The 24,202-nt window shown below is 44.9% G+C and overlaps 1 protein-coding gene across 1 annotated transcript in view; it reads left to right on the top strand.

Moving 5' to 3' along the window:
• Positions 1-7,474: 7,474 nt before the first annotated feature.
• Positions 7,475-24,202, top strand: part of LAMA1 (laminin subunit alpha 1) — a 159,723-nt gene continuing 142,995 nt past the window's right edge. Inside the window, exon 1 of the mRNA XM_055324601.1 lies at positions 7,475-7,569. Coding sequence (XP_055180576.1) covers positions 7,488-7,569 — 82 coding nt within the window. The 5' untranslated portion in view covers positions 7,475-7,487. The remainder of the gene's footprint in view (positions 7,570-24,202) is intronic.

The raw sequence follows: 24,202 nt of genomic DNA, 5'->3' as shown, positions 1-24,202 counted from the left end.
AAAGAAAAAAACACACTTGCCAAATTTCCCTAATGCCCAATTCCTGGCCAAAATATTTTTAAAAATCTTTTTGGGTTTTGCTACAACTGGTCACTATTTTATTTTAATCTCTACCTACTACTTGGGTTTCAGGAAGATGTTCTCTCCTGGTTTGCATTTCCCCTCAAGGTCTACCGTGCTTCTTCCATAGAAATAAGGAGGTGAATGATGGTATATCTCATCACATGTGTCTAACTGCCTTTTCTAAGCATGAGCTAACACATCTGCTCATCTTTATTATGCTAGCTGTACAATACTGCCTCCTAATCCATGTGTGATGTTGGTCATCATCATCGAAGAAAATAATTGTTAGATATCTACTTGATGCCAGGCACTATGCTAAGGATCTTGATTCCCACTTTTTGGTGTAGGTCTTATATTTTTTCCCATTTTACAGATGAGGACAGTGAGGAGAGGAAAGTCAAATCATTTTCCAAAGATCACCCAGTCAAGTCAATGTGGGAGCTAGTTTTGGTACCACTCTGATCATTATTTTACCACTGCTTTTTCTTGTGTGAAATCCTTGTTAAATTCTACTTAAATGTATTTTTTTAAGTCTTGCTCTGGAACTTAGACTTGCAAATGTAAAATACTCTAAGTCCTTTAAAATACCATTAAGCATCAGAAAGCAGATGCTACCCAACATTCTCTGTGATCAGTAATGGAGGGTGTATCAATTTAAAAAGCGCGCATTGAGACTCAGTTTTAGGACAAAAACCCAACCCAAAATGATTAAAGAAAAAGGAAAGTTTATTGGCACGTGGGTGTAAGGAAGGCTGAAAAGCCAAGGTGGTGCCAAGGGTCAGGTATGTCACCTAGGCGGAGTCTTAGATAATGACTGTGATTGGTCAACCCACAGAGGGTGGTGTTCTGGGTGTGGGTGGGGTAGGATAAGGTCATGGGTGCACAAGAAGACCCCAGATCTTCCTGTGGTAGCCACAGAGCCAGGGGAAGGTAATTCTCAGAAAGTATGTGGGACATAGATGTTTGTGTCCCCTCACAATTCAAATGTTGAAGCTCTCACCCCCAAGTGTGGCTATATTCGGAGAGGGGACCTCTAAGGAAGTAATAAAAGTTAACTGAGGTCATAAGGGTGAGGCTCTGATCCAATAGGAGTAGTCTCCTTATAAGAAGAGACCACAGAGCTTTCTTTCTGTCTCTGTGCTCTCAGAAAAGAAAGGCCATATGAGGACAGAGGGGGAAGGCAGCTGTCTGCAAACGAGGAAGAGAACTGAATAGGCGGGAACCTTGATTTTGGACTTTCAGCCTCCAGAACCGTGAGAAAATAAATTTCTCTTTTTTACACCACCTAATCTGTTTTGTTGTAGGGGCTCATGAAGACTAATACAGATTCATGCCTCTCTGCAGGAAAGGCTTGGAAATGCAGGCCCCACCTGGGTGACCAAGTGCTCAGAAGAAAAGAAGCCTGGATTTCTGGAGGTAACTAGCCGTGTGTCATCCAACGCTATCAATCAGAGCCCTGCCTCTCTTTTTTACAGCTGCTTGGCCCAGTTGTCTACAGGGTTCATAGTGCACCAATCCTTGTGTGAAGACCAAAGCTTATAAGCTTCTGAGTCCTTCAAAATCCCATTCCTGCTGCACCCCAGGCCCCAGGTTCTCCTCGACCACTGTTCTATGAGCCCTTCCGCTCTTCTTTCTCTTCTTCCTGATAATTACATAATTTCTTCAAATTCTTTCTCTTCCTGACCTTTCCTTACCAAAATCATCAGCAGGAGGGCACTCTTCAGTATCTGCTTAGACTATGATATAGTGACTAATGATTTCCCTCCAACACCATCTCCACTTGATTTCTGGGAGACAGTGTTTATCTAATGTGATTAGTTCCTGATGGCTGCTATAGCAAATTACCACAAACTTACTGGCTTTAAACAACTTGCATTTATTATCTGGCAGTTCTGGAGGTCAGAAGTCCAGAAAGGCCTTTTGCTGGCTGAAATCAAGGTGTTCTCAGGGCTGGTTCTTTCTGGAGGCTCTAGGGAAGTATCTGCTTCCCCCACCTTTCCAGCATCTAGACGTTGCCACATTCCTTGACCCATGGTCCCCATGGTCCTCCATCTTGAAAGATAGCAATGGCAGTTTGAGTGCTTCTCACACCAAATGCCTTAGGCTCTCCCACCTCCTTATTTTACTTACAAGGGATTTACCTGGGATTACATTGGGCCCACACAGATAATCTGGGAAAAAAGGTCTCACTCACCTCAAGATCCTAGGGGTGCCTGGGTGGCTCAGATGGTTAAGTGTCTGCCTTTGGCTCAGGTCATGATCCCAGAGTCCTGGGATGGAGCCCTGAGTCGGGCTCTCTGCTCAGCAGGGACTCAGCTTCTTCCTCTCTCAAACAAATAAACATAAGTCTTTAAACATTTTTAAAAATCCTTGTTTATACAGAAAAAATGCAAGGTTCTAAATCTATACAATTGAAAGAAAGTTAGTAAATGTTTAAATCCCTACAGCCAACACCCCATTCAGGACACAAAACATTTCCTTTATCCCAGATTCCCTTCTGTCCCCTTTGGGTCAAATTCATGCTCTCCATAGGCAGCCACTGTTTTCCTTTGATTAGTTTTACCTGTTGCTAAACTTCACATAATTGGAATTATATAATACCCTTTTGTGTCTGACCCCTTTCACTTAAACATAATGTTTTTGAAATCCATTCACGTAGTGTAAGTCAACGGTTCATGCCGTTTTATTGCCGAGTAATATTCCATTGTAAAATATACCACAATTTTGAAATCTATTCTCCTGTTGATGGATACAACACATGGCTTGGTTCCAGTTTGGGGCTATGAATGAAGAAATATATATAGTTATGAAAAAAAAACTAATTCAGTTATATCTATGAAGTCCATGTTGTCATGTAAAGTAACATATTTCCCAGGTTCTAACCATTAGCATGACCTCTTCAGAGTGCTATTACTCTGCCTACTACTCTTAATTTGTCTCCTGGTCCTACCACTTCTCTCTTTTTTTTTTTTTTAATTATGATAGTCACAGAGAGAGAGAGAGAGGCAGAGACACAGGCAGAGGGAGAAGCAGGCTCCATGCACCGGGAGCCCGATATGGGATTCGATCCCGGGTCTCCAGGATCCAGCCCTGGGCCAAAGGCAGGCACCAAACCGCTGCGCCACCCAGGGATCCCAACTGTGCCTAAGGCTGAATCTGCTAATCACCTTGGTTCTTGCCAGGGGCTCTTAAGGAGTTTAGCTTGTATTCAGCCTCTTGAGCTTTGTCCCAGATCAGACTCTGACACCCTAACCCAATTTTAGTAACTGACCTCTCACCTCTTTCCTTGTAACCAAGCCCCTTGACCAGTACAAGACTTTGTACTCCAGGTCTACTTCCTGGATCCTGGCATGACGCTCCTGTGCCCGAGTCCTGCATGGAACCTCAATTCTTTTAGAGCTAAATGACAGTCTGGTTTACTGCAAGCCTCCAGAGAAACAGTCCTGTCCCATATCCTAGCCATCATGGCTGGATCTCTGATGTGTGGATATCAGGCCACACAGGAAAAACACTTGCCAGGCTGGGCTTCCTCCTCTTGCCCATGACCATGTTCCTCTGAGGCTGGCTCTTCTGGTGGGCCCAGCTACTAATAATCAGACCTGGATTGCCTTCCAGACAAGAGTCAGTCAAATCTAGCTCAGTGTTTCTCAAAGTTTGTTGCAGGAGATTAGGATTACCTGGAACATCTTTAACTATCCTGATATCCAGACTGCATCTGGTACCAATGGAATCAGATCTCTGGGGAATATAACCAGCATATTTTTAAAACCTCCATCAATTCCATTTTGCAGGCAAGATCAAGGACAAGTGAACCAGTAATTTACTGCTCAAAAGTGTGCTCTGCCTCCCAGCAGATCAACATCACCTGGCTACTTTCAGAAATACAACAACTCAAATCTCCAAGCCAAGACCTACTTCTGTAGGATCTGCATTTCAACAATATCCCTCAAGTGATTTTGAAAAGCTCTGATCTAGCTCATCCCACTCTATCGGAACTCTTGTCCTGAAAAGTTCATAATGGAGCCTGTTTTTCCCTTTTAATTGAAAATTATAGTAGTTTTAGAAAAAATTGAAATAATTCATCTTTATTGAACATTTAACGTGGGATAGGCAGATTGTTGGTGATTTATATACATTGGCCCATTCAATCTTTTTTTTTTTTTGTATTTTTTAAGATTTATTTTAGAGCACAGGAGCATGTGAGCCAAGGTTGGGGGAGGGGGTGCAGAGAGAGAGAGAGAGAGAGAGAGAAAAATCTTAGGCAGACTCCCTGCTGAGCACGGAGCCCTGACGGGGGGCTCAACACGGTGCTCCGTTCCACGACCCTGAAATCTTGACCTGAAATGAAATCAAGAGTCAGCGGCTTAACTCACTGTGCCTCCCAGGCACTCCGGCCCATTCAATCTTTACAACAAACCTCAGTAAAACCTTCCCCTGTTGCTCTGTCAATGCTTGATTCCCCATTCTCTCTCTTTCTACAATCTGATGTTTCTTTATATATAGCTTTTAATTTATGTACACATTTTTAACATTTTTTTGGTCTTAACTGCCAGGCTGAATGTCCCACAAAAATGAGGACCATAACATATCTGTCTTCTCTTATCTCTACCTTGCAGATGAGGCAACTTGCCCCAAGATGTTGCTTCCTATCAATGAGGGGAAGGATGTAAGCCTTCTCTGAGCCTAATCCTAGTCCTCTATCACTGCCTCTAACCCCACACCACCACTCACCGCCTCAACAGCTGAACACAACTGTGTGTTCTGTATGTTGCCTTCTAGTTTTGCACGAGTGCTTATTCTACACGATGGCAATCAGAATGCCCATATTGTCTAGAATTTTTCTTTTCTCACTTAAAGTATCACAATGTTTTTTTTTGCAAACGTCTTATATTTTAAGAATGCCTATGTAATAATTTACCTATTACAGTGATTTACTATAACTACTTCACCAGTTAACTATTGCTTAGCATTTAGGCATTTTCACTGATCATTATTTATAGGTAACTTTGAACCACACATCTTTGTGTGTGTCCTTGAACTGAGTTAAGTTTCTACTTTCTCACAAAACAGAAACATTCTTATCTCATTTTCACCTTGAACGGGCCACCCCTGAACTTTCATGGTGTCATAGCTAATTTATGCAAGCATGCGAAAGAATGGGGAAAGTTGTACTGTAGTTTTTATTTTTATAAGACACACAGAATTGTGACATTTTCACTGTTCCATCTTATCCAAGCTTCTTCGTTAAATCGGCATTGGAAATACTTCTTTCACTTAGTTATTTCTGCTGAATTTTGAGGAATGGCAAATTGTGCCCACGTGCAAATTTTGACGTTGCTTATTCACTCCGCAAATGTGCTGACCTCTTGCTTCCTCAAATCACAACTGAGTTCCTTGTCTGCAGTTCAAAGATAAGGTTTGACTGGAGTCTGAACTGAATTTCTAGGAACCCAGGACATAAAGGAGACAGAGGATCCCTTATGATTGCTCCTGCTGCATTTGACCTCACCCTCCATGGTCTCATTTCAGTGATGTAGAGAACTCCAGACCACAAAGCAGTCTGAGGTCTAGCTCCTGACTGGACATTTGCTCACACTGGTACCTTACTCCCCTGAGCTCATTTTCTCACCTCACCCTTCGGCTCCACTGCAGCTCTGCAGAATCTCATAGAATTGGGAAGATCACATGAGATAATTGATATGAATGTGCTTAAGACACTCTAAAAGATATATGTGTATGTGTATAATGTCTGTACAAAGTTGATTCAGTGCAGAAATACTTATAATTCTGTATTTTAATATTTAAAGGTCTAACACTCGATTAGGTATTAGATTTACTGACTCAGTTATTTGATGCTTAATATTTTAATACTTAAAGATTCTAATAGTTAAAAACAACTGTATTTTAAAGTTGACACTGTGATGAACACTTTTTTCAGTCAACCATACTGTATCCTTTATAAGAAAAAAAATTTTTAAAGTAATTTCCACATTGGTCATGGGAATCAAACTCACAACCTCAAGATCAAGAGTCACATGCTTTACCAACTGAGCCAGCCAGGGAGCCCACAACAGATATTTTTTAAAGACCCCCAATTCTACCTTTTTGTTCTTTACTTCTACAATTAAAAAAAAAAAGAATTGCTCACATAATACTATTTTATTAAGTGTTTAAGGAAGTATCTTTAGAAAAACTGGAACTGCTAGAGTTATCAAATTGATTGACACAATGAGATAAAATTATCTCCCAATCAGGCAAAAAACCCCACCAAAAAACCAAAAACAAAACCCACGAAAACCAAAATGAGAACGTGGGTGGGTACTAAGTCGTTTTTAGTATCTCATGTGTTTACGGTGTGAGAAAATGAGATCTGAGAAATGTTGTGAACACTTTTAATAGAAAAAGAATCAGAGGAAATTAAATTCTTTAAGAGGGACCAGACGTAGTTAAAAAAGAACAAAGCAGTCGAACGCTCACGTTAAGACTAACTCCCGGAGCTGAAGGGAGACCTCTTCTTCCAGCTCCAGCCGTAAGGGTAAGCTAATAATCAAGTCCAAGGGACCCTTCTTGCCTTCCTCAGACAAAGTGAGAAACAAGCTGCAACGCATTTTCAGAAGGCAAATCTTTACGGAATCCTGCGCTAACAGCCAAGGGGAGAGGCTGGCTAAGCCCCGAGTGCCGCGCTGGGCGGGGAGGCTGGCGGCCAGGGGGCAGGAGGCCCGGCCACCGTCGGAGCACAGGGCCGCGGGGCAGCTGCGCCCGGGCCGGGTTCCGAGGGCGCAGGCCGGCCGGGGGCGGGGGCCGGGGCCGGGGTTGGGGCCGCGGGGGGCGCGGGGGCCGGAGGGGGCCGGAGGGCGCGGGGCCGGGGGTGCGGGGCGGCGCGGGGCGGGGGCCGGGGGGCGCGGGGGCCGGAGGGGGCCGAGGGGGGCCGGAGGGCGCGGGGCCGGCGGCGCGGGGCGGGTGCAGGCAGCGGGGCGTCCTGGGCCCCCCCGCCCCCCCCCGCACGGCCGGGGCGCGGAGCCGCGGAGGGGCCGCGGGGTCAGCAGGACGAACGCCGTCTCCGCTTTCTCGGAATCCTGGCGCCCGCGCGGACTGGAGCACATTTTCTTCTCCTCCCGGCCACTGTGTCCGCCCATCCCCCTGGCTCGGCCGGGGCACCCCCCCCCCCCAGCCCCGGCTCTCCGAGCACCGCGCGGGGCGGGCGGCCAGCTGGGGCGGCGGGTCCTCGCGGGTCGCCGGGGCAGAGCGAGGGGCCCGGTGGGGGAGGGGTCAGGCGGGCGGGGCGGGGCGGGGCGGGGCGGGGGGTGTGTCCGAGGGGCCGGCGGGCAGGAGGCCGGGCTGGAGGCCGGGGCGGGCCGCGCTCTGCCCGGAGCCCCGCGGTGGCCGTGCGGTTCCTCCCGGGGTGCCCGAGCGGCGGCGGCGAGATGCGCGGTGGCGGCGGCGGCGGCGCGGGGGTGGCGCTCCTGGCCTCGCTGCTCTGGGCCGCCGCACGGTGCCAGCAGAGAGGTGAGCCCCGGTCCCCGGTCCCCCGGGGGCGGCGGCGGCTGCGGGACAAAAGCGCGCCGCTGTGCCGCTTCTTGCGGGGGACCCGGCGGGTCGCGCACGTGGGGCCCCGCGGGCCTGGGGAGGCGTCTCCCGGGCCGGGCCGGGCCGCAGGGGCTGGGGACGCCACCCGAGACGGACGCGGCCCGCTCCTCCGACCCAGGGCTTGGAACTCCTGGGGGAGGGGGGGCTTCCACTCGGTTTGGGTTTTTTGTTTGTTTGTTTTGGGTTCTTGGTTTCTTGCAGTCAGGAGCGCAGCTGCGGCGAGCGTGCGGGAGGGGGTGCGGGAGGGGGTGCGGGAGGGGGTGCGGGAGGGGGTTGCGACCCCCCGGGGTCCCCAGCTTGCAGTCCCGGGCTGCGGCGGGCGGGCGGGCAATGAATGGCAAAGGCGTCCCCAAGTCGCCCTCATTGTCCCGCGGTGGAAAGCCGGCGGGTCCGCGGCGGGGAAAGGCGGGCTTCTGGGGGCGCCTGGCGGCCCGGGTGGGCTAGTGGGGACGGACCCCGCTGAGAAGCACGCCCCTGGCCAGCTGTCCCGGGCGGGGGGACTCGCCGCGCCGCCCCCGCAGTCGGCGTCGCGGCCCCCGATGCGCCTCCCTCCGAAGCCGCGCTCTTTGTGCAGCCCCCGAAGCGGCCAAACCAGGTTTAGAGCGCGGGCGCCCCGGCCGAGGGACCCCGCGGCCGACGGAGGACTTTGCAGCTCCCTCGCTGCACCGGTGCAGTGGTTGCCTTGGCAAGGCTGGGGGAGAACCGAAACCCCAAGCAAATTTTCAAGGCTTCTGCCAATGCCTGGGCCCCTTTCCGCGGACCTCTCCACTCCTCGCTGTAAAGTGGAGACTCGGCTAGGTCTTGCCGGCGTCGCTCCTAGTTGGCTAGGCGGTCACACTATGTGTTGGATGCATCGTAATGTGTGTCACCTATGGCCACGGGCACATTCCCACAAACACACATTTCATTAAAAAAAAAAAAAAACACGAAAAAAAAAAAAAACCCAGGTCAAAAGTAGGGAGGAGGAATGCGAAATACCCTCGTGGGAAAAATGTGTGTTTGGGCATTGTGCAGAGTTGTGAACTCTGCAGGGACGTGTCGCTCTCATTCATTCAGGCATCCGTGATGAGCGCACTCGAGCGGAGCTGGCCACGCAGCTTTGAACCCCGGCGCCTGCTCCGCGCGGGCTGGGCTGGGCGCGGGGCTGGGGTGCGGGGGGTTAGGAGCGGGGCGTTCCAGAAAGGAGCCCGAGGGAGGGAGGGAGGGGAGGGGAGGCTCTGGCGCTGAGAGCACAGCTCCTTTCTCTCCGGCCGCTCAAAGTGCACGAGTCCCAGTTTCCCAAAGGGTGGGGAGAGAGCAACTTGGCCCAGACTTATTGTTCTAAGAAATTGAAAGTCCCAGATGGAGGAGATGCCCCGAATGTTTTTCTTGCCCCTAGGAGCTGAGCACTTGGCGTGGGACGTTATGAATGGTGTTTGGAGAAAGTGGGACCACATGGGGCTTTCCTGCTTAAGATGCTGTGGAAAGCCACCCACCGCGGGAGACTTTGAGTCTTTAACACTGCCTCCCCCACCCGGTCAACCAACACCCTGCTTCCTAGCGAGCACCTTTGAGGGAGTTTTCATTTTAAAAAATAATCTGTGCTCTACATATATAGCGTAAATAATGAGTGACATGGTGTAATGTGGTCGTAATGAAAGCTTCCCGACCTATAGCACTGCTGAGTTGGCTCTCTGGTGCCTGCATTTTGGAAAATGATCATTATCTAACAGCACTCAGATTATTAGCAGTTCTCGATAAGATCTGTGTCTCTCTGGATTCCCTTAGGACTCACAGTATAGGACCCAGGGGTTCACTGACCTTGAAATGTAACCTATTTAAAGTGAGTTATTCCTAGGTCTAGAATAAGAGGTGGTGTGTTTCTTAAAATAGTGTTTTAGGTCCACGACTAAGCAATTACATAGAATTACAATTGTTTCATAGGTTGGCTCATCAGCTTTTCTCTTTTAAATTGTCCTTTTTTAAAAAAAAAAGTAAATAGTTCTGAGTATAAAGAAAAAATGTATGAATAGAAGAACATTTACTTCATTTTCAAAATCGCATAGTATTCAAATTTAGGATGTATATATACTCCACAGTAAAATATGTATGCCTCAAGGGGTTTCAAAGGCATATTTTTCCCTTCTGTAGCAGTATTGCCCAAGTAAGGGCAGAAAAAATACTGATCTTAGCAGTTAGAAACAAGAATATGTGTAATAAAAACATTGCCCACCTTCTCTGCATATCCTAGGCTTTGGCCCACTCCTTTCCCCTTCCTCTTTTCCAGACATTAAATACAAAGCCTACCACTGTAGTTAATATAACGTCATGAAGAATTTAAATGCCACAAAGATATGAAGTAAATGTATATATTGTTTGTAATGTCTTGTGCCACTCTTAGAATTGCACTGCTGTATAAGCAAGTATCATAAGATGTTTATATACCCACTTATTTAAACTAAATCATCCTTGAAACCTTCTACCATTTTATAATAATTCATTCAAAAAGTCCTATGGATATTCATTATCATCTACAGTTAACTTTGGGGGGGTGGTGACAAGATATATCTTTAAGCTTTAGATGTTTTATTCTCTGGTCTTACTAGCTCGGGGAAATTGGGCAAGTTACTTAGTTTTCCTCTGCTTTGGTTTCACCATCTGCAAAATGGGAATAATAACAGGGCCTCCCTGGAGAGGCTGTTAATGATAAAATGAAACAATGCAAGAAAAGTGTTAGAACAGTGTCTAGAACAGTGTTAGCCCTCAAAATAGATCGGAGGGCATCATTGTTACTATTTTATACAGAATTATGGGGGAGGCCCTCTTCCCAGCTATATTCTCTGGGATGCATAGTTGTTTCAAAATTTGGGGTCTGGACTTGGAATTAAATAGTCTTGGGCTTAAATACCAGACTTGTCCCTCTGATGAGCCATAACATTAGTTGCTACCTTAACAGCTCTGAATGTCAGTCTTCCTGTCTATAAAACGAGTAGGATTCAGGTGATTAAATAACACATGACAATATTGGCATGGTGTTGGGCATGTCATAGTGTCACAGCCATAGGATCTGTGGCCATGAGCGTTATGTTATGCCTGTCATGTGCGCTCACCATCCTGGGCACCCCTCCCTCTTTCATTGCCCATATTCATTTGGTCATTAAGACTTGTTGGTTTTACCTCCTGCAAATCAGTGCAATCTGTCTCCATTGTTTTGTCCCCACTGCTGACAAGGCTCAGGAATTGTTTATTTTTCCCATGAAATATTGTTTTGGTTCTCTCACCAGACCTCCGTCCTCCTGCCTCTTCTCCCTTCTCAGCACTACCACCTCTGATTTTTCTAGAAACACCATCATACAGGCTCAGACTGGTGCCACTCCCATCCCTTACTTTTTCACATGTATACACAAAATAACAGCAATGTGCATCAAACTGGGGCTAAACCAAGGAGACTGGGACTCTGGCTAGCCTGTTGTCCCAGAGCTGAGGGGCATTATTTTAGGCACACTTGTATCTACTCATAGGCAACCAGTATTTCCTTGCATGCTGGCTGTGAAGTGCTGTTTAGGTTCTAATGCCCTGGAAAACCTTCCCAGTCCCCTGGATGCCAAAGTACTTATTAGGTGCTCTTCCCTAAACTCCCAGCGGGTCTCTCCACTTAATGCTGTTGTCCTGCTTATCTCCTTATCTTGGTGGCATAAACAAATGGCTGGCCAATCTCTCTTGCTCAACCGACTTGCATGTCTTGAGAGCAGAGACTGTTTTATTCATATCTGCAGGATCATTGCTTTGCAATGTTCCCAGCAGTTAATAGCCACCCATCTTTGTTGAACCAAATTGAAATTAATATCTTTGCTTATGAATCAAATAACTTCGAAAAACTTTTTTTATAGATAATCCATGCCCATGGTACAAAATTCAAATATAGGAAAAGGTTAAATCTTGACTTTTGTCACCTTCTTTTGAGGCAACCACGACGTTTGGCTTCTTGTTTATCCTCCCGTAGATGTAACTCTTAAAAGCAAGCTGCTTTATGGAACCTACTTCTTCTGTCTAAGGGAGGTCCCAGTTATTTCCTGACAAAACATCAAACAATATTCCTCTCTCCACTGCCCCCTCCCCATTCTAATACTTCAGAGGCTCTGTTGCAGGGTATTAGTACATCATTTAATGATGGTACAGACCTGTAAACCTGTCACCTTCAACTTGTCCCTTCTAACATGGTCTTTGATAGAAAGGTATTACAACAGTGTTTCCTAGATCTTATGAAATTTAAAAACTAGGTGACCGATTGATTTCATGACACTGTTCTCATTCTGGCAGTGTTGCTTACCATGCATTAACAAGCTATTCCTTATGCAGTAAATACTTTTTTGAAAATATATTTTAGGAGATTTATGATACCAAGTTGGAGTCAAGTTGGAGAATAATTCTTTTAGAAGTTTAGGATAGTGTGTTATTTATTTTACCAACTAAGTATGATTTGCTACTGGAACACGTGTGGCAGACACAGAAAAATTTAATTAAAAAAGAAAATTCCCAGTGAATGAAGTCTGCACTTTGAATACAAAAATTAGCTAGAGACACCAGGGAGAACTCTCCGTCTTAGACCTTAGATGATGTTTTTAGTTACTCAGAAATGTTTGGACAAACAAGAGATATTATAGTCTGCTAAGAAAGATGTCTATAGCTTATTTATATGCTTACAGATAATCCTTTTCTTGCTGTATTTTCTAAATACTATTATGTCTCCATGGACAAGTGAGTAAATAAATAAAAGCATTTCAAAATTAATGAGGAGAAAAAAAATCCTTTATAAGAAGTAATTGAGTTAAGGTCACGAACTTGGGTTCTGTTGGAACAAGCCAGCCAGGGAGCTGTTTTCGGCCCCAAAGCACCATGGGGACAGCTGGGTTCACTGCATTTCCATGTCCTTGATGCTGAGGGTGACCATCAGTGCCCAGAGTAACCATTTCACATCACAGAATCCCCCGACTTGAGGCTTTGTGATTTCAAGGCTGGATCAGGAGAGCTTTCTTTGGGTTAACTAGTTCCCAACGATTCTGTGTCTTGCTTGGGGGCAGGAGACAGACAATGGAGGCAGTGAGAATCCAAATCAGCCTGAGGGATGGCATTCTTGCCTAGGTAAGCATTTATCTCAGAGTGTTCATCCAGAAACCGTGGTGAGTGGAAATACATAAGATCCTGGCTTCAGCTCCTGTGCATGCTTTTTTTTTTTTTCTTTTCTTTTCTGAATTTACTATTTGAAGTTTGCATCTTCATTCCTGAAGTTTCTTTGAAGTCTGATCTGTTGGCCTAGCAGGCAGTGTGACTCAAATTCTTGTGCCAGAGAACCTCCTGCACTGTTGCTGGGAATGTCAAAGTCAGATCAATGAGTATGTTTAGAAAATGCCCTCGTTCCTTCCCCATTTCCTGAAGCATTTCCTCCTGTTTTGTTCCCTTGCTCCTTAACTTCCCACCAGGACCTCAGGAAATTCTCTGGCCCTCTCTTGGATGGCTTGCCTAGAATTCTGTAAGGGGAGGTCAAAAAGAAGGATTATTTTTTTTTCCTGCAAAGATCAAATCCTTAGCTCCCAGCATTTCTTTCAATACACAGATAACTTGAGGCTCCAGGGTTCTTGTGCTCAGACCTGAGATGTTGGCAAAGGGAGGGTGGCACCACCCACAGATGCTCCACAGGCAGGGTAGCCTTAACAACCAGAAAACCCTTCCGCAGCCCCTGGATCGCCAACCCAGCCCTGAGTCCTGACTCTCTTCTGGCCAGGAGCTCCCCTGGCTCCCTGTATTTCATTTCACACGAGGGGACTAGCATTTGCCGGGCAATGTGGGATCTGGAATCTGTGTTTCAAAAAACCTTATTCCCATTTTGCTATCCAGAGGCACAAGGACTTGAAAGGCACAACTTTCCAGTTGGTCTTCAAGCCGACTCTTTCGGGTTTCTAGTTTAGTTATTTCCACAACTCTCTCTGCCACTCAGCTTGCCTTCTGTTCCTATTACTGTGCCCTATGGTGCCCTATGCCAGCACTCTTTCCTCACCCTCAGAATTACCCTGTCCAACCTTCCCGCCTCTTTATTCTAATTCTGGCTTTTTTTTTTTAAATGAAGGTGTAATTGACATATTACATTATATTAGTTCAGGTGTACAACGTAACCATTCGATATTCGTATATGTCGCAAAATGATCACCATGATAAGTGAAGTTAATTAACATCCATTCCTATATGTAGTTACCATTTTTTTTCCTGTGATAAGAACTTTTAAGATTTACTCTTCTAGCAACTTTCTTTCTTTTTTTAAAAATTTTATTTATTTATGAGAGAGAGAGAGAGAGAGGCAGAGACACAGGCAGAGGGAGAAGCAGGCTCCATGCCGGGAGCCCGACATGGGACTCGATCCCAGGTCTCCAGGATCATGCCCTGGGCCAAAGGCAGGCGCAAAACCACTGAGCCACCCAGGGATCCCCCAGCAACTTTCAAATATGCAATACAGTATTATTAACTGTGATCACCGTGCTGCATGTTACCTCCCCGGGATTTGTCTTATTTATAGATGAAAGTTTGTACCTTTTGACCTCCTTCACCCACACACTGATTTTGTTTTTGTACAGTCTACTTTTCCCAACTCTTTATAACTGCACTCCTGGATTCAGGGAAAATTTTGTTCTAGAATTGTGGGGTGGAGGGCTTTTGAGATATTCACTAACGTGTGAAATGCCTTTGGAAGCTTATATTGCTTTTCTTAAAGGGAGTTGCCATTTTTAAATAGTATCTTCCTGGAGTAGAGGTCATGATCTCAGGGTCCTGGGACCAAGCCCCTCTTTGGACTCCACACTGGGCACAGAATCTGCTTGGGTTTTTCTCTCCTTCTCCCTCTGTCTTCACCCCTCTGCATTCACCTCTCTCTCTCTCTCTCTCTCTCTCTCTCTCTCTCTCTCTCTCTCAAATAAATAAAAAATTTAAATTTAAAAAAATTTTGTAAAAGTACTCCCTGTGTGATTCCACTGTGCAGCCAGGGTTGGGAGCCACTAGGTTAACATTATGAACTTTGCTGTGCCAGTGAATGCGGTTACACAGTAAGGCAGGCTTGGGAAAGGAAGCAGTACCTGGTAACAGCCCCTACCTGGGGGCAGATCTGGGCCACTGACCCCGCCGAGCCTGCTACCTCTTGGAGGCTAATGCCCTGTGCAGATACCCAGCGCTCAGACCCAAGCACCCTCCCTGCTCGCCTCCCGTCTGTTGCATGCGATTCCCACTCCTCTGGGAAGCAGGGGTGATACTAAGCACCTCAAAGTTGCCAGGGCTCCCTGCACTCACAGCCTGCGTCACTGACGTTTCTTGGACAGAGACAGTTCCTTCTGGTGTCCCAGGAGTCCCCTGGCAGGTGTTTGTCACTGGTGAGTGCTCAGCTGATATTTATTAATTGCTGCGATTCTGGTTACGGGAGCCGTTTGCTGACTTCGTCCCGCATAAAGGCCCTTCTTTCCTTAAACCCCTCCTGATCAAATATGACGTTCAGAGTCCCTCCTGTCTGGGGATACGATCCGGCCCTTGCAGGTTTGAGTAGTTGATTGATAGGATTATTTTTTTCATTCTTTAAATAATTCACCAAAATTTAGTAAATCCATCCCATATGTAGACATTATCTGGTGTCCTGTCCCTCCCTCCCAACCTCTTTAAATGGACAAGCCACGAGTATCTTTTTCTCTGGGTTTATCTGGACTGCCTCCTTCTCTCCGGATCCAATCTTCACCTTCTCAGGTCGAGTGACTACAAAGTCTAGCTGTCCTTACACACCTACTTCTCCTATCCTCCGATCTTGTCTTTGATGATCCATTATGCCCTTGCTTTTCCTGCCTTCCTTCAGAAGTTTTTTTTTTTTTTTTCCCAGTGTTTGGCTTATTGTTTCCGTTTTAGCTCCACCCAAAAAAGAAAAGAACCATTCTTCCTTTTACATCCCTAGCACCTCCTACCACTACCACATACACAACACTCCCTCCACACATATACCATATATACTGTGATTCAACACACCCCCTGTATTGACCTTGTAGACCAGCTCCCAGCACAGGTACTTGGAAAGGAATTGCCCTTGGAAAGGAATTAACCCCAGAATGCCAGGACCAGAGTCTGGACCTGGGCACATCTTTAGAGATGGGGGGTGGGGTGGGGAGAGAAGGTGAGGGAGAGGGCAAACTCTGCCAGAAGGGTCTGCCCAGCTGCAGGTGCTGAGCTGAAGTCTGATGTGGCAAATAAGAGCTCAGAAAGCTGTGAAGTTGACCCTATCACTCCACTCCTGTTGAATGGCTTCTCACTCTCTGGGAGCAGGACTTCCAGGGCCCTCTGTGCTCAGACCTCTCCATAGCTTCTTCTCCCACTGCCAAGCCTATTTTGGCCATTCTGAGATCTCTGGTTCCCACAGTGCGATGTGGTGGCTCGCACACTGAACACACTGTCCATGGTAAGTCATTTCTGTCGCCTGTGGCACTCTGACCTACTCTGTTCTGCCCCATAATTCAGGCTTTCCACCTGCTTGTTGCCATGGCAATTTGTTTATATACCTGCCCAGCACATCATTTTGTAACTGTTGACTCGCTGTCTCCCCTTGAGGGCAGGAGGTGTTGTTCTGATTTCTAATGGCCAGCACAGTGCCTGGCATTTAGTGTCAATCCTGTAAATACTAGCTGGGTGAATGAATGGAAGTCCCAGTGCAGACAGGCAACAGGAGTAGGAAGGAGACCAGTGGACATCATTTAGGGATCCAGGCAGACAAGTAGTTGGGATTAGGGAAGTCGCTAAACAGAGTGCTAATGTCCTGGGGGATGGTAGCTGGGAAAGGACAGGATACCAGCTCAAGAAGCCTGGGTGACAGAAGTCAAGGAGGGGGTAATGAGGAATTCAGATAATTAAGCAAAGTTAGAGGGTAGACCAACATTTTGGGGACCAGGACCTTAGCTCACCTTCTAAACCAGAACACATGATCAGGGATGACCTAGTGGCAGAAATGAGAAGTCCAGATGCTTTTCGTGCTCACAGTTAGCATCCAAATATGGAGAGAGAAGAGCCACAGAATCTGATAATCAGGAGCTTGCTGAATAACTTGAAGAGATTAACCATTTTTTTTTCCATCTACTCATTCAGTACAAAGAAAGACCGGATTACATTTTTATAGTTAAGATAATGGCTGATGGTGATCATTCAATACAAATTTAAAACTTGATTATATTTAACAAAATCTTGTTCCTAGATTTGGAGCCACTAACTTCTAAGTATCTCAAGGCAGCAATGAACACACACAGTCAACAGGTACTTAAATTTCTAGAATGTTCCACACACTGGTGACCAGTGGATTTTGCACCTCCAGTGCTTGTTGTCAAATGAGCATGAGGAATATCCAAAGAATCCCACTGCATGTGTTCTCCACTTCTGATCTGGGAGAGATTCTTGTTTCCAAAGGTCTCAAACACCATTATGACTCCACTTGTTACTTTAGAATAACATCACCATAAACAGAGAACTCTGATTCACCACTACATTTCTACTGCATGGGACTTCCTTTTAAAGAATGTGACTTCGGAGGATTTGTTGGCATTAGTTAACTAGCTCTTGTAGTTATATTTTTATAATAGAGGTTGTTTTTTTGTTTTTTTTTTTTTTTTTTTTTTTTTTAAAGAACCCTACCTGCCTGTGGTTGGAGGACTTTGTTTAAGTGGAAGAACAGCTGTTCTCCTCCAGGCATTCTGAGCTAAGCCATCCTCCCCTTCTCAGGAACAGAACAAAGGCATACAGAATTTATGTCACAGATGGATTTTTGTTTGATAAAAATCACTTATTACTGAATGAAAGAATGGCCTATTCTCCTTAGAAATATGAGTATAACATCTCCTGTGTCTTTAGTGGTTTCCAACTTTGTTGGTTTCTTTTTCAGTATTATAATTGACTGAATTAAGATATGCCTCATTTAGGTGCTCAGACATCCCTGAAAATTTGTGCATAAGACAGTGTCTGTCAATGAAATAATTTCAAATTGAGTAGTAAAATATTTCCAAAATGATATTCAAAGGAATCAGCTAGTAAAGAAAATAAACATCACTTCAGTTTCTGTTACCAACTGGCCTAAGCCAATTTTGTCATACAAAATGCTTAGGTTCTTTTTGAGTGAATGATGGAACCCATTGAGAAGGTTGAGGTGCACAAGGATTCACTGGTCCCCTACAATCTAACCCACCAGATGATGTCAAATGCATAGCTTACACATTACAAATTTATTGACATACCTTAATTAGCAGTCAAATCCAAAACAAGTCAGAGACCACAGGCAATGAATTTGATAGAATTGCAACTTCTTGTCCTGGATGTGCAGATTCTCTCTTGAATCAGCATCAAGCCATATGCAACCTTCCTAAACCACTGTCTGGATACCAGACATTTCAGGGATCAGTCCTCAGGGGGTATCACCATCCTTCAGAATGAAGGCTACAGGTTGTGTGATTCTACACTCGGTATGCACATGCAAGGTTGAGGAGGGACTCCTTTGTGTTTCGATAGTTTTATCAGGGTATAATTTACATACCATAAAATCCCACCAATTGGATGTGTGCTGTGCGATGGTTTTTAGTAAATTTGGAGTGTTGTACAGTCGTCCCCACAATCTGGTGTGGAATATCTCCAAGACCTTAAAAGTCTTCCTTATGCTCATTTGTACTCAGTCTCCACCTCCACCCTCACCTCAGCCCCAACCAATCATCTGCTTTCTATACTTTTAGATTTGCCCTTTCTGGAAATTTCATACGTGTGGAGTCATACAATATGTGTCCTTTTGTGTCTATCTTCTTTCTTTTAACAAAATGCTTTCTAGATTGATCTAGGTTGTGGCATATATCTGAAGGTTATAATACTTTATTGCCGAATATTGTTCCATTGTGTAGATAGCCGTTTTTTAAAATCCAGTCACCAGTTGATAGACATTTTCATTGCATCCATTTTGGGACTATTAGGAGTGATGCTATAAACAGTTGCATTCAGGTCTTCCTGTAGCTAGGTTTCATTTCTCTGGAGTGAAATTCCTAAGAGTGGAGTATAGGTCATATGGTAAGTTTATGTTAATTTTTTTCTTTAGGTTTTATTTATGTATTTATTGGAAAGAGAGAGAATAGGGGTGGGCAGAGGGAGAGGGAGACAGAGAATCTGAAGCAGACTTCCCTGAGTGCAGAGCCTGACATGGGGTTCAAGCTCATGATCCTGAGATCATGACCTGAGCTGAAATCAGGAGTCAGATGCTTAACCGACTGAGCCACCCAGACAGTCCTTATGTTAATTTTTTAAAAAGACCATGAGTTTCTTTTCCAAGGTGGTTCCAAAGTGATTCCTATCAGCAGCTTATGAGCATTCCAGTTACCCACATCTTCACCAGTACTGTATTTATCTTTCTGATTGTAGATATTTTAGTGGCTATGAAGTGGCATTTTGTGTTTTAACTTGCATTTCTTTTGTTAACTTAATAATGAATGATATGGAACATATTCCATGTGCTTAGTAGCTATTTACACATCTTCTGTGGCAAAATATCAATTCCAGGGGGTGCCTGGGTGGCTCAGTTGATTAAATGCCCAGCTCTTGTTTTGGCTCAGGTCATGATCTCCAAGTCCTGGGATGTAGCCTGCATCCTGGCTCCCTGCTCAGCGGAGAGTCTGCTTCTCCCTCTCCCTTTGCCTGTCTCCCCACTGTTCTAGCACATGCACATACTCTCTCTCTCAAATAAATAAATAAAACTTCAAAAATATCTATTCCAATATTTTGCCTGGTTTTTATTGGGTTTTCTGTCTTTTCAGTATTGAGTTATGAGTACTTCATATTTCCTAGATATGAGTCTTTTATCAGAAATATGATTTGAAAGTATTTTCTCTCAGTTTATGGCTTGTCTTTAGATTTTCTTTTCCTTTTTTTTTTTTTTTTTTTTTAATTTTAAGTAGGCTCTGTATCCAATGTGGGTCTACAACCACAAGAACAAGAGTTACACACTCTACTGACTAAGTCAGCCAGGAGCACTAGATTTTTCTTTACAATGTGTTTTGAAACATTAAAGTTTTTTATTTAAAATCCATTTTACCTTTCTTTTTTTCCTCTATAGATTGTTCTTTTGGTAGCACATTTAAGAATTCTTTGCCCAGTCCAAGGTCACAGAGATTTTCTCCTCTATCCTCGGTTTTCTTCTACAAGTTTTCAAGTTTAACTCTTACATTTAAGTCTGTGATCCATTTTAAGGTAACTTTTACATTTAATGAGGAGGCAGGGTCTAAATTTGCTGTTTGGTATAGTAGTACGAAACATTTATTTGAAAGACAAAACTGCGTTGGCATTTTGCGAAAAATCAATTTGCCATAAATATAAGTATATTTCTGGATTCTAATTGTTTCATTGATTCATATGTATTTTTTAATGCAAAACACCATGCTGTCTGGATTCCTTTGGTTTTATAGTAAGTTTGAAAATTTGTAGTTTAAGACCTTCAATTTTGTTTACTTTTTCTAAATTACTTTGACAGCTCCAGGTCCTTTGTATTTCCATTAGGATCAGCTTGTCAATTTCTACAAACGATGCCCACTGAGATTTTGATAGGACGGAGACTGAATCTAAAAACATTGCAGGGGAAATTGCAATGAGTCTTTCTACCTGTGAAAAAATACATCATTCATTTCGGTCTTTAATTTCTCCTAGAAATGTTTTTGTAGTGATACAGCCAGAAGCCTTTCTAAGATATTTTAACGTATGTTGGTCCCTTGACCACCACGAATTTCTCCAGTGAGAGTCCATTTCTATTACCTATTATCATGCCATGAACAATCCACTAGTTTTCCTAAAAGCCCATTTCTCACACTCTCCTTGCTAATTAGCAAAATGCCAGTGTTGGTAGAGACAGATAGCAGGACACTATGGTGAGACCTCTGGAATATAAGCAATCTTCCTGATTGTAGTACCAGCTGATCACCCCCTGGGAGGTACCTTTCCAGTGTTAACACTGGCTGCATCTGGGTAGTTTAACCTGAGACACACACACACACACACACACACACACACACACACACAACTCTTGCATACTTTATACCAAAGTATCTTAAATTCCAGATATTCTACTAGTTACCATGTGTGCTTAAGTAGGTGTTCATCGTGAGTCAGACCTCAGTTTACATCTGAGGAGGCTGACGACTTGTCAGCTTAGGCACATGAAAGAGAACTCTGTGAGAAATGCAGTCCCCGTGCGGAAAGGAGCACCACATTTAAAGAGGTGCTGGACTGGCAGCCCAGGAGTGTGGCCTCAGAAACAAATGAGGCCCCTGAACTTGCCAACTTCTTCGGGGTGAGAGCCAGAGGAAAGGGCGAAACACAGAGGCAGGACTGTGCTGAGGTGCAGGAAGGGAGGGCTGAGGAAGATCGGAAACTGCATGTGTGGAACCAAAAGACTTAGAACGGGCAACCTGTGCAAACTCTGGTGGTGAGTGTGATGAAGATGGGCCATTGGGTTTTTACTGGTTTGTTCTAAAAGAAAACGTGCTACAGAAGATGTGTGTCAGTGTGGTTTAGCCTGGGTTCTGATTTCTTCATTACTAATGTGTGCAAATAAAGTAAATTTTCCCTGCCTATATTCTCAGAGTAAAAGATATAGAGAGGAAATTTAAAAATAAAAGGATAATCATATTGAACATTTTATTTTATTAATTTTATTTACCCGTTCATGAGAGACACACACAGAGAGAGGCAGAGACACAGGCAGAGGGAGAAGCAGGCTCCATGCAGGGAGCCCAACGTGAGACCTGATCCTGGGTCTCCAGGGTCACACCCTGGGCTGAAAGCGGCACTAAACTGCTGAGCCACCCAGGCTGCCCAAACATTTCATTTTAATAAGAAAAAAAGAGAGCATCTGAAAAAGCTATCGTGATCTAAGGTTGAATTAATAATGCCATGCTTGGGATGCCTGGATGGCTCAGTGGTTGAGCATCTGCCTTTGGCTCTGGGAGTGATCCCAGGTCCTGGGATTGTGTCCTGCATCAGGCTCCCTGCATGGAGCCTGCTTCTCCCTTTGCCTGTGTCTTTGCCTCTCTCTGCCTCTCTCTCACGAATAAATAAATACAATCTTTAAAAAATAATAATAATAATGCCATGCTGTTAAAGACAGAAGATGATCCTTAGCATCCATCCATCTACTGCTGTGGTGACGAACTGTGTCTCCTTGCCCTTCCCCACCTTTCTCCAGCTATTTTCTTTACTGGGCTGGGGAGCTGGCCCCACCTTCTGTCACACCCTGGGCTGAAAGCGGCACTAAACTGCTGAGCCACCAGGTTGCCCAAACATTTCATTTTAATAAGAAAAAAAGAGAGCATCTGAGAAAGCTATCGTGATCTAAGGTTGAATTAATAATGCCATACTTGGGATGCCTGGATGGCTCAGTGGTTGAGCATCTGCCTTTGGCTCTGGGAGTGATCCCAGGTCCTGGGATCGTGTCCTGCATCAGGCCCTGCTTTTGCCTTCAGAGGTGCTCTGAAAACTCCCTTCTCCTTCTGTCATCCAGACCTAGAACCTCTCCTGGAAGCTCAAATGCAAGGTCCCGAGACAGCTGGGGCAGAGAGGTCATGCTGTCCTCTCTAACCCACCTCTCCCCAACTTGGGGAGAGCCCTCCCCGCAGCCCCCACAGAATGCCAGCAACCTGCAGGACTCAGGCTGAAAGGGTGACTCTCCCTCAGAATTAGACTGTGCTAATAAATATCCCTCCTTTAAATTTTATCGTTATGTTGTAAACGTTCGCCATGTCTTCAACAGCATCATTTTCACTGTGAGTAAACCAGGCCAGTGGCAGCATCTTTCTGGTAGAACAGGGCCCAGGGATCAAACCACTGGTTGGCTTTAATCAATTTTCCTGGTTGAGGCTCCATTGAGCCTTGTGCATCAATTATGTCTTCAATTTTGGAACTCTCAAAGATTTCCCCCCTCTTTTCAGTAAAGCCAAAAGCCTTTGTTCAATGGAAAAGCCCCATTCCCTCTGGAAATAGTTGTGCAGAGGCTCTAAGACTTGGATGCAGGATGGGGAGTCTAGAATTCTGGTTAAATAGTGACAGAAAAGTGCTGGGGGGAAGCGTGGTCTTACTAATTAGTCTGAAGATCTTTGTGCCAAGGCTTGGCCGAGTAAGCCAACCCCAGAGTATTAAGAGCTAGAAGCAACCCAGGAGATCATTTAATCTTTTGAATCCAAAACAGCAGCCCCTGGGAGATGGTCTGCCATGAAGCCTCCCAGCCCTACCTCAGACTTGCAGTCAGAATCTGCATTTTTAAGGAGACCTCCAGGTGATCTGTACATGGAAAAATCCAAGAAGTACTGTGGTAATTCTCAACAGTTGAGTGCAGAATGGCTTTTCGCAGAGTTGAGCGCAGAATGGCTTTCAAATATCTTGTACATACCTGAATTATAACGATCAGATCTGTGGATGCTAAGGATCATCTTCTGTCTTTAACAGCATGGCATTATTATTATTATTTTTTAAAGATTGTATTTATTTATTCGTGAGAGAGAGGCAGAGAGAGGCAAAGACACAGGCAAAGGGAGAAGCAGGCTCCATGCAGGGAGCCAGCCTGATGCAGGACACAATCCCAGGACCTGGGATCACTCCCAGAGCCAAAGGCAGATGCTCAACCACTGAGCCATCCAGGCATCCCAAGCATGGCAATATTAATTCAACCTTAGATCACGATAGCTTTTTTCCTAATACTGTTTTCATATTGTGCATAATGGAACCATAATCACAAGGAACCATAATATCTTTTCTACCTTTGCCAAGATTATGCAGTGTTTGCAGTGGATTTGGGGCGGGGTGGGGGAGTAAGGGTCCTGCATCTATCCCTGTTAAACTTAGCTGGTTTTATTTTGACCACGTTGAGATTCCATTAATTTGATGACCTCATGTATTCATGCCCCATGCATGTGATGCCTTTTTATATCATATTTAAATTGAACAAGGAAGCATTGAGCACACAAGGTAGGAAACCAAAGTGTCTGCCCTCAGTTCAATATGCTGTAGGTTGCTTCTTTGTTTTTCAAGATAACTTTTTGGGCAAGTACACTGCCTCCCTCTTTTCCCCCTGTGAATGCACCAGGCCATCTTGGGCCTTCTATAGGAAATCGGTTCCTGTGGGGACCTCTAGGATAAAGCAGAGAGCGACCAGAGTGCTGTGACAGAAGGGGAACTGGAGGTCTGTAGTGAGATGGAGGCAAAAAGAAGACAGAATTTAAGCAAGAGAGAAAGGTCAGTTTTGACAAGGTCAAGTAAACTGAAGGTGAATTGCAGGTTGGGTTGGGCAACATGGAAGCTGATGCCCTTGAAAAGGCATTTTTAGTTACTTAAAGGAAGAGAATCCCAGCTGAAGTTGAGTGAGGAGCAGGTGTGAGGCGAGGAACAGGAGAGTCAGTGAGTGAAATTCTTGCACACATCCTCCACCTGGTAACAGGTTTTTGAAAAGAAATAGAGACATGATGGCATTAAATATATACATCTCTTGAAAGAGGTAGCC

The sequence above is a fragment of the Nyctereutes procyonoides genome, unplaced genomic scaffold (genome assembly GCF_905146905.1).
Source record: "Nyctereutes procyonoides isolate TBG_1078 unplaced genomic scaffold, NYPRO_anot_genome, whole genome shotgun sequence".
NCBI classification, from domain to species: domain Eukaryota; kingdom Metazoa; phylum Chordata; class Mammalia; order Carnivora; family Canidae; genus Nyctereutes; species Nyctereutes procyonoides.
The sequence above is the reverse complement of the archived record's forward strand: the minus strand, read 5'-3'. Positions and strand labels throughout refer to the sequence as shown.